Source organism: Orycteropus afer, unplaced genomic scaffold, assembly GCF_000298275.1.
Source record: "Orycteropus afer afer isolate SDZICR_OR568_19922 unplaced genomic scaffold, OryAfe1.0 scaffold00179, whole genome shotgun sequence".
NCBI lineage: Eukaryota > Metazoa > Chordata > Mammalia > Tubulidentata > Orycteropodidae > Orycteropus > Orycteropus afer.
Genome location: NW_006921766.1, coordinates 6,465,452 through 6,480,480, shown reverse-complemented (window position 1 = coordinate 6,480,480; position 15,029 = coordinate 6,465,452). Strand labels below are relative to the sequence as shown.

The following is a 15,029-nucleotide window of genomic DNA, read 5'->3' as shown; positions in this document are numbered from 1 at the left end:
GAGGAAGTCGAAGCTGCAATGAAGGAATTGTCGAAGAACAAGGCTCCAGGAATTTACAAAATACCCATTGAGATATTTCAACAAATGGATGCCCCACTGGAGGCACTCACTGGGTTATGCCAAGAGATTTGGAAGACAGCTACCTGGCCAACTGACTGGAAGAGATCCATATTTGTACCCTTTTCAAAGAAAGGTGATCCCACAAAATGTGGAAATTAATCAAACATTGCTTGGTTCTACAATCGACGCCAATGGAAGTAGCAGTCAGGACATTAGATGACGTATAGCACTGGGCAAGTCAGCTGCAAAGGACCACTTTCAAGTGCTGAGGAGCAAGGATGTCTCTTTGAGGACTAAGGTGCACCTGACACAACCCATGATATTTTTAATCACCTCATATGCATGTGAGAGCTGGACAATGAATAATGAAGACTGAAGAAGAGTGGATGCTTTTGAGTTGTGGTGCTGGCGAAAAATACTGAAAGTACGATGGACTGCTAAAAGAACTAACAGATCTGTCCTGGAGGAAGTTCAGCCAAAATGCTCCTTGGAATCGAGAATGACCAGACTTCGTCTCACCTACTTTGGTCATGTTGTCAGAAGGAACCATTCCCTGGAAAAGGATGTCATGCTTCGTAAGATGGTGGGTCAATGAAAGAGGGGAAGGCCTTCAACGAGATGGATTGACACGGTTGCTGCAACGATGGGCTCAAATATAGCAAGGATCACGGAGCTGGTGCAGGATCGGGTGGTGTTTCATTCTGCTGTGCATAGGGTTTTTATGAGTCGGAAACGACTCGACGGCACCTAACAACAACAACTGAAGCTACTAGTAGACAAGAAATTCAGACTTCTTGCCTCCTGAACTGTAAGAACATAAATTTCCGTTCTTTAAACCATCCACTAGTGGTATTTCTGTTACAGCAGCACTAGGTAACTAAGACACCTATGTTAAGGAGGAATAACAAGCTACAGGTAGGATGGATGTGTAATCTATTATTACAGATGCCTGTAAATCAAGATACATATACAGGGTATTATATGTAGGACTTTCTGTGGCTGAGTTTTCAGAAGTATGACACAAGGCCTTTTTCTGAGGCACCTATGACTGAATTCCAAGCTCCAACCTTTCAGTTAGCAACCTAACCATTAGGAAGCAGTTAAATATTTGTGCTACCCGGAAACATCAAGACAGTGAAGATGGTGCAGAACCAGGTAACATTTCCATTTGTTATATATAAGATTAGTATGAGTCAGAGCTGAATCAAAGCAACATGGGAAATGGGACACACACTTCCCCCATTATTACCAATTTTAAGTGAACACTTATGTGGTGTTAACTACATTCACAATGTAACTCAAACAGAAACTCTGGTTAGTTAGTTACACTTTCAAATGCTGTGCTCAATATGCTTTTAGGTGAAGTACCTCTAAGTTTAGAGTAAAGGGCCCAATTATTAAATTGAGGAAACTAAAATAAAGACACTGTAGAGTCTCCAACCCACCAGCCACTCCTGAGAAGGAAGGTGGGGGAATCTACTTCCATAGTGATACCACCTCGGAAACCCAAGGAGGAGTTGCTATGAGTCGGATCCAACTCAAAAGCACATAACAGCAACAACAACAAGAGTCTCCATAATACTAGATGCAATGGGAAACTACTATATTTTTAGAACCTTTTCATAAATTTAGAGGTAGGCCATCTAAAAAGGTATCTGGAGTTTGGGAGGGAAAATAAATCTTGAATATATATCTTTTTAATTGAAGTAATGAAATTGTCTCATTTATCTGATGTTGCCATAATAAAAATACCACAAATGAGTGACTTTATTTATTTTACTATCTTTTTTTAATTTTAAATTTTTAAAAATTTTTATTGATTTGAGTGAAAGTTTACAGACCAAATTTGTTTCCCATACAGCAGTTCATACACATTTTGTCTCATGACATTCACTGCAATTCCCAACAATGCAAAAGCTCTCTTCCCACTTCCTCCCCATAGTTACCTCTTCCCTCTGTTCTTCCCTCCCATAAACTTCCACCCCACCCCCCAAGTTGTCTCCCTGCCCTTCTGTTCTCCCGTGATTGATAGCTCCAAGTAGTGTATCTACCTGATATAAGCGTTCACCCCATATGCCGGTCTATTATTTGGCTGCAAGCCACAGGAGTGAGTTCAATTTCAGACTTGAAGGGTAGCTAGGGACCATAGTCTCAGGGGTCTCACCAGGCTCTATCAGACCAGCAAACCTGGCCTTTTTTTTTTATGATTTTGAGTTTTGTTCCACATTGTTCTCCTACTCTATCCAGGATCTCCTGCACCAATCCCCCTCTGGGTGATTGACAGTGAGTAGCTGGGTGTCATCTAGTTCTTCTGGTCTCAAGGTCAAATAGGCTGAAGATCACATGGTCTATCAGTCCCTTGGACTAATTGTTTCCATTCATCTTGGTTTACTTCATTATTCTTTGCTCTAGATGAAGAGAGATCCATCATTGCATCTGGATGGCTGCTTGCAAGCTTTTAAGATCCCAGTTGATGCTCACCAAAATAGGATGTGGAGCAGTATTTTTTTGTAGTATGATATGCCAATTGAACCTGATGTCCCCTGTGACCATGGTCCCGAACCCACAGGTCCAACTATTTTTTCCCTGTGAGTAGCTGGCTGTGGCCAAGAAGCCAACACAACCTTGTCCCTTGTCAGCTCTACTGTACACCTGAACAATCTTACAGCACATACAAATACTCATGTGGGAACATTGTCTGCTAAACGTATACATGGTAATGGTCACATTCCCCTCTGCCTAGACAAATCTGATTATTCAGCCTGTCCACCCATTTATCCACCCATAGACCAATGCTTGCCATACCTGATAATGCAGTACTGTATACACACAGGGTTCATCTTTGTTGTCTGTACCTCCTATGTACCTCTCTATGTCTTCTTCTTCATAAATACTACTGTGTTGATCACTCACAGTTGGTACATAGCCCTTCCCTTTACCCAAATCAATACTTGTCTCTACCTAGCTATCAGTGTTCCTTCCCCTCCCATTCCACCCCTGGTAACCAACAAAGAAGCTTTCTTTCCATATATAAACCTTTCCTTGACTTTTTACAGTAATAAACTAATACAGTATTTGTCCTTCTGTGGTTGACTTCTTTCACTCAGCATAATGTCCTCCAAGTTCATCCATGTTTTGTGGTGTTTTGCAGATTCTGCATTATTCTTTAGGGTTGTATAGTATTCCATTATGTGTATGTACCATAGTTTGGTTATTCATTCTTCTGTTGATGGGCACCTAGGTTGTTTCCACCTTTTTACTATTGTAAATAGTGCTGTGATGAACATGGGTGTGCATATATCTGTTCTTGTTCTGGTTCTCACTTCTTTAGGATATATTCCTAGTAATAGGATTGTGGATCAAATGGTATTTCTAATTGCAACTTTTTAAGCAATCACCATACTGCTTCCACAGTGGTTGTATCATTTTTCAGTCCCACCAGCAGCATATGAGAGTCACAATGTCTCCACATCCTCACCAACATTTGTTATTTTCTGTCTTGCTGAACTTTGCTCTTAGTACTGGGGCAAGATGATACCTCGTTGTTTTGATTTGCATCTCTCTAATCACTAATGAGGGAGCTCTGGTAGCATAGTGGCTAAGACACTTGCCTGCTAACCAGACGGCTGGCGGTTCAAACCCACCAGCCACTCCTCGGAAGGAAGGTTGAGCAATCCTACTTCCGTAGTGATACTGCCTCAGAAACCCAAGGAGGGTTCGCTATGAGTCAAGTATGACTCGATGGCACATAACAACAACAACAACAATCACTAATGATCATGAACATATCTTCATGTGTTTGTTGGCCACCTGGATATCCTCTTTGGTGAAGTGTCTATACATGTCTTCTGCCCATTTTTTAATTGGATTGTTTGTCTTTTTGTTGTTGAGGTTTTGGAGTTTTCTATAAATTTTAGAAACAAGGCAAGTGGATGACTTTAAAGAACAAAAATTCATTTTCTGAAATTTCTAGAGGCTAAGAGTCTAAATAGGGTCTTTGCCGAGTCAATTCCTTCAGCAGTCTTCTCTCTTAGTTTCTGGTGTTGGCTGGCAGTCCTTGACAGTCCTTGGCTTGCAGCCAGTCCTAACATGGTGTCTGTTTTCCCCCTGTGTGCATCTCTGTGTCTATTCTGCTATTCTGGGGGGACACAGTTCAATCCATAATAGCAACATACTATCTAACTAAATTTAATCTGTGTTTTCCAACTTGGCACATACCCTCTGCATGTATAGAAAAAGCTTCAAGGACACATACCAAATGGTAAAATGTTGACAATTCTTGAAAGTAGAAATATGTGGAGCTTTTTCTTTTTTCTGCTTGTTTATTACTTTCATTTTTCTACAGAAATTAAATAAGGAGAGATAAACTTTTCATGGACTTTTCTATCTAAGAAATGTACAATCAATAGAATGCTTCTTAGAAGCAAGGATGGTGAATTTCAGCTTGTTTATTTTGGCTGTGTCATCAGGAAAGACCACTAGCTACAAAAGGGTGTCATGTTTGGTAAAGTAGAGGATTAATGAAGATGAAGGAAACCATGAGATGGACTGACAACAATAGCTACAACAATGGACTCAAACATACCAACAATCAAGAAGATGGTGCAGGACTAGGCAACATTTCATTCTGTTATACACAAGATCACAATGAGTTGTAGCCAAATTGATGTCAGCTAACAACAACAGAATCAATAGGAATAAAAACTGATCAGAGTTTAATAGAGTTGCAGTAATATGTTCTGAAGGTAGTGACCACAGGTCCCTGGCTGATCCTGCGTTGTGGGCAAGACACCTGTCCCTGTGTCCATGTCAATTGTCACCTGCCTGCCATCCACTCAGATTTTAACACCGAGGGTCCCAATGCTCATTCATTCATCCAATAGATATTTATAGAGCAACCACATGTACCATACATTGCTCAGTGCTACAGTGGTTTAAAAAAAAAGAAAAAGACAAAAACAAATCTTTGCCCTTATAATGAATTAAAAAAAAAAAAAAAAAAAAATTTTTCCCTTATAATGAATTAAAAAAAAAAAAAAAAAGAATGGTACAATGTTAGAAAGTGGTAAGTACTAAGAAAAAATAAATAAGGCAGGGCAGGGCTAGGCAATGTTGAGTGGCTAGAGAGTTGAGGTGAGAGAAAGCACCAGGTGACACTGGAAGGAATAGCTAAAGGATAAGATACCAGTGATGAGGGCCGCCTGGAGAACTGTTTTCTCATCCTGGCTGACGTGGACTGGGTGAGTGTCTTGGACCATGGTGAGCCAAGCCCCAGCAGTACTTTGGGCATTACAGTTACTGATGTACACCCTTGTTTCTTCCAAACTCCATCTCCCATATGTGTGCTGTTTAAAAATTAATGTTTTGTATTTTGGTGGCTCATTGGTAGAATTCTTCAAGCCAGTGTACCTCACGCTCAGCTACTACTGATCCATCTGTTAGTGGAGGTTTGTGTCTTGTTACTATGCTGAACAAGTTTCAGTGGAGTGTCCAGACTAAGATAGACTAGGAAGATAGACCTGGTGATGTATTTTTAAAAATCAACTAGTGGAAAACCAATGGATCACAATAATCCAATCTGTTACCAGTCATGGGGGATGGCACAGGACCGGGTAGTGTTTAGTACTATTGTACATGGAGCTACCATAAGTTGGGGGCCAACTAGGTGGCAGCTAACAGTAACAATGAAAATTGGAAACCCTATCCCAGATTTTCCCTACCATCTTTGGGAGTTGCTCCTGTGGAGTGGTGGGATGGACAGATAGTGTTCATCGTCAGGAGTTGGGTTCCTCTGATAAATAATCATCTGATGCAGACTATTATGCTCTTGTTCTTTACAGCCCCAGCACCCAAAAGACAGAAATGTGACCACTGGACTCCATGTCCCCCCAACACCTATGCCTACCGGTTGCTCAGTGGTGGTGGGAGGGACAAGTATGCCAAAATCTGCTTTGAGGATGAGCTGTAAGTATAAGTCTTAAAAAAAGAAAAAATAAGTATTGTATTTGATTCTTTTCCACTCTTTGATGCAGCAAGTCTACCAATAAGAGGAAAATGCATACTCTTGATCTCAGGCAAAATGTGCAGAGCAGAGGGCTCAACAGAATACTGAGGAAAACAGAAAACCCACTTTGTTCATTGGGGGAGAATGTAATTGTCTCTAATGGTTTCATGTGTCCCCAGGTTAAAAGGTTTGATACTTTCATTTGACAGCAGTTAGAACAGACCTTACTTAGTTTATATGTTTTACTTTTCTTTGAATTTGGGGCATCATTCTACAGAGTTATTTTTGTGATTTTTTGTATTGTTAATTGCCATGAAGTTGGCTTCGATTCATGGCAACCTCATGTATAACAGAAACATTGCCTGGTCCTGTGCCATCTTCATGACTGTTGATATGTTTGAGCTCATTGTTATGGCTATTGTGTCAAACCATCTCATCAAGGGTCTCTCCCATTTTCACCGACCCTCTCCTTTATCAAACATGGTGTCCTTTTGTAACGATTGATCTTTCCTGATGACATGTCCAAAATGAGTGAGCCAAAGTCTCACCATCCTTGCTTCTGAATAGCACTCTGGTTGTATTTCTTTTAAAATTGACTTGTTCATTCTTCTGGCAGTCCACGGGTTCAGTATTCAATATTCTTCCTTCACACCACAGTTCAAGCACATTAATTCTTCTGTGGAAGCAGCAGTCAAGAAATCAAATGACATGTTGAGTTGTACAACTCTGCTGCAAAAGAGCTCTGTAAAGTTTTTTTAAAAAACAGAGATGTCTCTTTGATGACTTAGGTGTGCCTGATCCTTTTCAGTTGCCTCACAGAGTCATAGAAACACAAAAATTCAGCTCACACAGCTTTCCTTCTGTTTTATTCTATGGTCCTGTCCCACACAGATTGGGGTAGAAGTGTTTTACTTTTCAATTGACATACCTGCTTGTCTCAGATCCTGTGTGACTGTCTGATGCATCATTGCAACTCTCATCCACCTAGCTTATGGATGCTTAGACAATTCAATAATGAGTACAGATGATAGAAAGGGCAGACTGTTCCTAATAATAAGTAACAAATCTTTTCCTCATTACCTACCCCCTTTTTCCAAGTCTAGCTATACCATCCTTTGTGGCTGTTAGTTGGTTTACTGCCCACAACACTTGGCATTGCTTTTATGGCATTTACCTCCCTCTGTATTTTAATTAATTTGTCTCTATGTTTGTCTCATACTCCCAAAGAGATTGTGGAATACTCAGGGCATGAATTGTGTCTTTTCAACTTTGCACACTTTAAACTATCTTAGAATAATCCATACTCATAACTTATTCAATCTATATGCTGAGCAAATAATCCAAGAAGCTGGACTACATGAAGAAGAGCATGGCATCAGGATAGAAGGAAGACTCATTAACAATCTATGATATGCAGATGATGCAACCTTGCTTGCTGAAAGTGAAGATGACTTGAAGCACTTACTGATGAAGATTAAAGACTACAGTCTGCTGTATGGATTACACTTCAATATAAAGAAAACGAAAATCCTCACAACTGGACCAATAAGCAGCATCACAATAAATGGAGAAAATAATGACGTTGTCAAAGAGTTCATAATCAACAACAATTATGTTGATCCATAATCAACAACCATGGAAGCAGCAGTCAAGAAATCAGACATCATATTGCACTGGGCAAATCTGCTGCAAAAGACCTCTTTAAAGTGCTGAAGAACAAAGATGTCACTTTGAAGACTAAGGTACCCCTAACCCAAGCCATGGTGTTTTCAATCACCTCATATGCATGTAAAAGCTGGACCATGAATAAGGAAGACCCAAGAAGAGTTGATGCTTTTGAATTATGATGTTGGTGTAGAATATTGAAAATACCATGGACTTCCAGAAGGACAAACAAATGTGTCCTGGAAGAAGTGCAGCCAGGGTGCTCTGTGGAAGCGAGAATGGCCAGACTTCATCTCAGCTGTGTTGGTCATGTTGTCAGGAGGGACCATTCCCTGGAGAAAGATATCATGCTTGGTAATGTGGAGGATCGGAGAAAAAGAAGACCTTCAATGCAATGGATTGACACAGTGACTGCAACAATAGATTTTGGTATAGCAAGGATTATGAGGCTGGCACAGAACTGGGCATTGTTTCGTTCTGTTTTACATGTGTTTGCTATGAATTGGAGCTGACTCAAAGGCACCTAACAACAGTGGTAGCCAGTTTAACCATTTACCATGGGGTTGATTCCAACTCATAGTGATCCTGTGTGTGTCAGAGTAGAATTGTGCTCCATAGGATTTTCGGTGGCTGGTTTTTTGGAAGTAGATCATCTTTCTAATGAGACACCTCTGAGTCGACTCAAACTCCAACCTTTAAGTTAGCAGCCAAGTGTGTTAACCATTTGTAAAAACCAGGGACTCCCTTACTCATAGTAGCCTTCATTTAATCTTTTTTGGATTGAGTAGAAATAACACCTCCCCCTTGCAGGTATATCATTTATTTAAGACATGCTTAAATCAGCCAGGAAGTTTATCAATAAGCATTTAATGACAGATGAACAAGCTTCTGTAAGCTACTCAGTGGTGGGAACAATGAGATTAAACACTTGATTCTTGCCTTCAAGGAGCTTATAATATAGTTCAGGGTTTCTCCTCAGCACCATTGACATTTTAGGCTACATGAGTCTTTGTCATGAGGTACTGTTCTGTATATTATAAGACATTTAGCAGCATCCCTGGCTTCCCCCACCCCCGACAACTAGATGCCATGGAACACCCCTTCCCTGAGTTAGGACAACTACAAATGTCTTCCGATATTGCCACATGTCCCCTGGGAAGTATAATCACTCTCCCTACCATTAAGAACCAGTTATAATTAGAGAGAACAAACAAATTTTTCAAATATCCGCTAAACACTGAATGGCAATTTTGTGTATGGCTGTGGGATTCCAGAGAGCTTCACAGAGGAGATAAGGTATAGGTTGGACTTTGAAAACTGAGCTAGTCTCTGCATGGTAAAGGAGAGATGAAGGCTTGCTGGGTGTAGGGGGAATGGTGGCCTGACATGGGTGGAGGGGTGGAGTTGCTCATCCAGAATCTTACCAACTGAGGGAGAGTCATTCAAACTCCGCAATCAAATCCCAAAGATGAGCGTTTCTACTGTTCAGCAGAGCCATAAGCCTTCTCCCAACCATGGTGTAATAACACATCTGCACTCATATAAGACATATTAACATATTTATACATTTTAACTTCTGCCTTCCTGTGAGCTAGGTCCTGTTTTTATCCCCATGATACAGACCAGAAAACTGAGTCATAGAGAGATAAATAACTCTCCATCCTCACACAGTTCATAGGTGGAGGAGCCAGGACTCTAACCTAGTACACATAGAGAATGCTAAGTAGACTAGTTTGAATCTTTATCTGTCTCAACCATTTATATAAATATGTATGACAAAAAGAAAGCTTATCTGCTCTCAAGCAGTATTTTTAAATCGTTATCAATTGCAAATGAAAGCAAGGAATAGAGTAATAAATGTGGGTAGATGCCAGAGCAGAGGCTATCTCTGCATTGAATTTAGCTTTGTGTTTCATGAACTCAAGGAACAAAAACACTGGGTTGTAAAGACCTCATTGTCTTATAAAAGAAAACATACAGGTTCACACGGAAAGACAAGCTATTTTCTGCCAATCTTTTTTTCATATACTCAACATTGACTGAGTGCCTGAAATGTTCCCAGTATCACTTCTAACTCTTTAAACAGTCTCTCCTTCCTGGAGCCCTGGTGACACTGGTTGAGTCCTCAGCTGCTAACCAAAAGGGCAATCATCTGAACTGACCAGGTGCTCCACAGGAGAAAGATGTTGTTGTTATTAGGTGCCATTGAGTCAGTACTAACTCATAGCAATAAAACAAAACACTGCCCAGTCCTGCACCATCCTCACAATCCTTGCTATGCCTAAGCCCATGATTGCAGCCACTGTCCCAATTCATCTCATTGAGGGTCTTCCCCTTTTTTGCTGACCAATTATAACAAGAATGATATCCTTTTCCAGGCACTGGTCCCTTCAGACAACATGACCTAAGTAGGTGAGATGAAGTATGGCCATTCTTGCTTCTAAGGGAACATTCCAGCTGTGCTTCTTCAAAAACAGATTTGTTCATTGTTCTGGCAGTCCATGGTATTTTCAGTATTCTTTGCCAACACCACAGTTCAAAGGCATCAATTCTCCTTCAATCTTTCTTATCCATGGTCCAGCTTTCACATGCATATGAGGCGACTGAAAATACCATGGCTTGGCTAAGTACTCACCTTACCTTACCTTAGTCTTCAAAGTGACATCTTTTCTCTTTAACACTTTAAGGAGGTTTTTTGCAGCAAATTTGCCCAGTGCAATGTGTCATTTCATTTTTTGACTGCTGCTTCCACGGGCATGGGTTGTGGATCGAAGTAAAATAAAATCCCTGACAACTTCATTCTTTTCTCCATTTCTCATGATATTGCTTATTGGTCCAGTTGTAAAGATTTTCATTTTCTTTATGTTGCATTGTACTGAAGGTTATTATCTTTCATCTTCATCAGTAAGTATTTCAAGTCTTTTTCACTTTCAGCAAGCAAGGTTGTGTCATCTGCATATCAGAGGTTGTTAATAGGGCTTCCTCCAATCCTGATGCTGTGTTCTTCTTCATATAGTCCAGCTTCTTGTACCATTTGTTCAGTAGACAGATTAAATAAGTATGGTAAAAGGATACAACCCTGACACACACCTTTCCTGATTTTAAACCATTCAGTATCCCTTGTTTTGTTCGAACAACTGCCTCTAGGTCTATGTACAGGTTTCTCATGAACGCAATTAAGTATTCTGGAATTTCCATTCTTCACAATGTTATCCATAATTTTTATGATCCACACAGTAAAATGTCTTTGCACAGTCAATAAAGTACAGGTAGACATCTTTCTGGTTCTTTGCTTTCAGCCAAGACCCACCTGACATAAGCATTAATATTCCTTGTTCCATGACCTCTTCTGGGAGCTCTGGGAGCATAATGCCTAAGGCACTTGACTGCTAGCCAGAAGGCTGGTGGTTCAAACCCACCAGCCACTCCTCGGAAGGAAAGTTGGGCAATCTACTTCCATAGTGATACCACCTCAGAAACCCAAGGAGGGGTCACTATGAGTCAGGTCCGACTCAACAGCACATAACAACAATATGACCTCTTCTGAATCCAGCCCAAATTTCTGACAGATGCCTGTCAATATACTGTTGCATCCATTTTTGAAATCTCTTCAGCACAATTTTACTTGTGTGTGATATTAATGGTATTGTTCCAAAATTTTTGCATTCTGTTGGACCACCTTTCTTTGGAATGGGCATAAAGAGTACAGCCTTGGAAACCCTATTGAACATTTCTACTCTGTCCTATAGGATCGCTATGAGTCAGAATCAACTTAACAGCAACTTCCTTATTTCCGTATCTCTAAATAAGGCTTTTATTGCTCCTCTATTTTCCAAATTTATGGATTATCTGTTGACTTCCACTAAGTAGTGGAGGATTTAGCTCTTTTCCACCATTATATGATTACTGTCCTATTTTCCTACCATCTTCCCAATTATATTATTATACTGTAACTTTGATCAAATTGAGCATTTACATTATTATGGCTAAGCAAATGTTTTTCACTACTGAAGCATGTCTACAGCAGTTACTTTCCTTGTCTTTTTGTTTGTTTGTTTGCTTGCTTGATTTTCCATGTACTTTTTCTTCCAGTTGCCGTTAAGTTAACTCTGACTGATGGTGGCCCCATGTGTGTCAGAGTAGAACTCTGCTCTACAGAACATAGTTTTTTGTTTTTTTAAATTTTTATTGTAATTTGGGTAAAAATTTACAGAACAAATTCACAAATTCATATACACTTTGTCTCATGACATTGACTGCAGTTTCCCACAATGCAACAGCTCCCCTCCCACTTCCTCCCCATAGTTACCTCTTCCCCATGTCCTTCCCTCCCATGCACTCCTGCCCCCCAAGATGTCTTCCTGTGCATACACAACCCTTCTATTCTCCCATGATTGTTCTCTCCAAGGAGTGTATCTACCTGATGTAAATGTTAGCTCATATGCCTGTCTTTTGTTTGGTTAGAAGCCACAGGAGTGGGTTCAATTCCAGACCTGAAGAGCAGCTAGGGGCCATAGTCTCAGTGGTTCTACCACGCTCTACCAGACCAGCAAACCTGGTCTTTTTTTTTTTTTTTTATGATTTTGAGTTTTGTTTCATACTGCTCTCCCACTCCATCCAGGACCTCCTACATAGATCCCCGTCCAAGTGGCTGACAGTGGTAGCCAGGCACCATCTAGTTCTTCTGGTCTCATAGTCGTATAGGCTGAGGATCACATGGTGTACCAGTCACTTGGACTAATTGTTTCCATGTGTCTTTGGTTTTCTTCATTCTTCTTTGAGGAACATAGTTTTTTGGAAGCAGATCAACAGGGCTTTCTTCCAAAGCACCTCTGGGTCGACTTGAACCTCCAACCTTTCAGTTAGGAGCTGAACACATTAACCATTTGCACCACCCAAGGATTCCTTGTATTTACCATTAGTTTAATCCCTAAGTTTTTTTTTTTTTTTTTTTTTAATATATCTCCTCTCACATTAAGTACTCGACAATTGCATCTTCTACTGACTTTACTCCTAGAGCTTGTATCCTGCTCCAGGCTTTATGGGTTGTTCTTCAGGCCTGCTATAGGGGTCGCTATGAGTCAGGGCTGACTCGACGGCACATAACAACAACAACAACAAATTTCCACCATCATCCTGGGTCTTCCCTTTGCCTCTCTCTTAAGTTGGAGACCCTGTTTCTTGGATTCAATGTCTCCCTCTTTCTTAGTTTCCTCCCTTATTTTGCTAGAGCACATCATTCATTAGTATTCTGAGAAAAGGGTTGTTAGGGAGATAAATTCTCATAGATTTTACATTTTTAAAATGTAATTCATTCAACTCTCACAATTGCTTGAGAGTTTGGCTGAGTATAGACTTCTAAGTTAGACATTATTTCCACTCATAGCGACCCTTCCTTGGGTTTCTGAGGCAGTATCGCTACGGGAGTAGATTGTCCAACCTTCCTTCCGAGGAATTGCTGGTGAGTTTGAACTGCTAGCCTTCTGGTTAGCAGTCAAGTACCTTAGGCACTGTGCTACCAGAATTTAAGATTTCTTTGCAGTTCTCTTTATGTTTCAAAATAGCTCGTTAAGAGTGTGCAAAGTACTGTGATCAAAGTCACATGAAATGATTGTTTTTTCCAGTGTTTATATTACTTATTTAAATACCAAACCAGAACTAAGCCCACTGCCATCCAGTCAATTCCAATTCACAATGCCGCTTTAGGATAGAGTAGAAGTGCCTCATAGGGTTTCTAAGACTATAAATCTTTACAAAAGCAGACTGCCTGTGTTGGATAATTATACAGCCCTCATATGTCTATCACTATTACCTATTGTTTTTGTTGATTCCCACTGGGTTTTGTTTCATGTTGGCCTCTTTCCTTGTGTGCGTAGTTACTTTTGATAGTATGTGCAACAATACATTTGAGAATTTTTTTAAAAATAGGATGATATTATCATCTTCTTTTGGAGATTTTTGTTGTTTCTGTCAGGGATGTGGAATCACTAGCAAAACAGGATGGCCTGAATAAATTTTAAGGATTGAATTTTGTAGTCCATCAAGTTGCTTCAAACCTGAGGTACAGTCCATACAAGTTCTGATTTTAGTTCACTCTCACTTTTAGCATTGAACCACTTATGATCCCCAACCCAAATAAGATGGGGGGGGGGTTCCCATGCCTTTGACCTTTGATGGGCTCTGGCTTCCAACTTTTGTCTCCCTGGTCACATGTGGTGATCAGAAGTGCTTAGTTATCAGTTTGTTAGGCACCTATTCTAGAATCAGCCAATGTTCCTAGTATGAAAAACAAAACAAACGCATTGCCATCAAGTTGATTCCAACTCATAGTGACCCTGTAGGACACAGTAGAACTGCCTTGTAGGGTTTCCAAGGCTGTAATCTTTCAGAAGCAGATTGTCACACCTTTCTCCCATGGAGCAGCTAGTGGGTTCCAACCACCAACCTTTTGGTTAGCAGCCAAGCACTTAACACTGTAACCACAAGGGCTCCTTCCTGGGGTTAAAAAAAAGAAAACCTCACTACCATCCAGTTGATTCTGACTCATAGCAACCTGCTTTGGGTTTCCAAGGTGGTGAACCTTTATGGAAGTAGATTGCCCTGTCTTCCTTCTGCAGAGTGGCTGGTGGGTTTGGACTGCTAACCTTCTGGTTAGCAGTCATGTGCCTAAGGCACTACACCACCAGAGCTCCTAAGGTAAAAGTAGCTTTAAATTCTGGGGTCACCACCTTGGAATTTAGTCTTCGCCCAGATCTTGACTTAGGAATTCATTACTGCTTTATTAGGTCTCTCTAATGCATTAAAGCAGATTTTTACACTTTTTTCGTATCTTTTCTGTTTTCCTCAATGGATGGGTTCAAATTACTCAATTTTCCATTATCAGGTATTGAAGTTTCCTTTTGCTGCTTTTCAAATTCTTATGGAATATTCTATAAAATTATGGAAGACCTATTCCTCCAAAAAGCAGTAAGCCTAGAAGACTCTGAGGGGGACCCAGTTGAACATGTAAGGAGCAGGATATTACAGTGCAACAGTCACTGTTTCAAAGCATGGAAAGGAGCCCTGGTGTACAGGGGTTAAAGTACTCTGCTGCTAACCAAAAGGTTGGCAGTTCAAACTCACAAGCCACTATACAGGGGAAAGATGTAGTAGTCTGCTTCCATAAAGATTTATAGCTTTGGGAGGCGGGGCAAGATGGCGGACCAGGCAGAAGGATTGCACAGACCCTCTTCAACAAAGAAAAGGGAAACCAATTAACACAGACACAGAAGATAATCTTGGACCCCTGAGCCTTGAAGGA

General features: G+C 40.5%; 1 protein-coding gene across 1 annotated transcript in view; it reads left to right on the top strand.

Moving 5' to 3' along the window:
* Window positions 1-15,029, top strand: part of FAM3B (FAM3 metabolism regulating signaling molecule B) — an 86,959-nt gene that overhangs the window by 36,362 nt on the left and 35,568 nt on the right. The window contains exon 3 of the mRNA XM_042781838.1: window positions 5,901-6,024. Within this exon, the coding sequence (XP_042637772.1) occupies window positions 5,901-6,024 (124 nt within the window). The remainder of the gene's footprint in view (window positions 1-5,900; window positions 6,025-15,029) is intronic.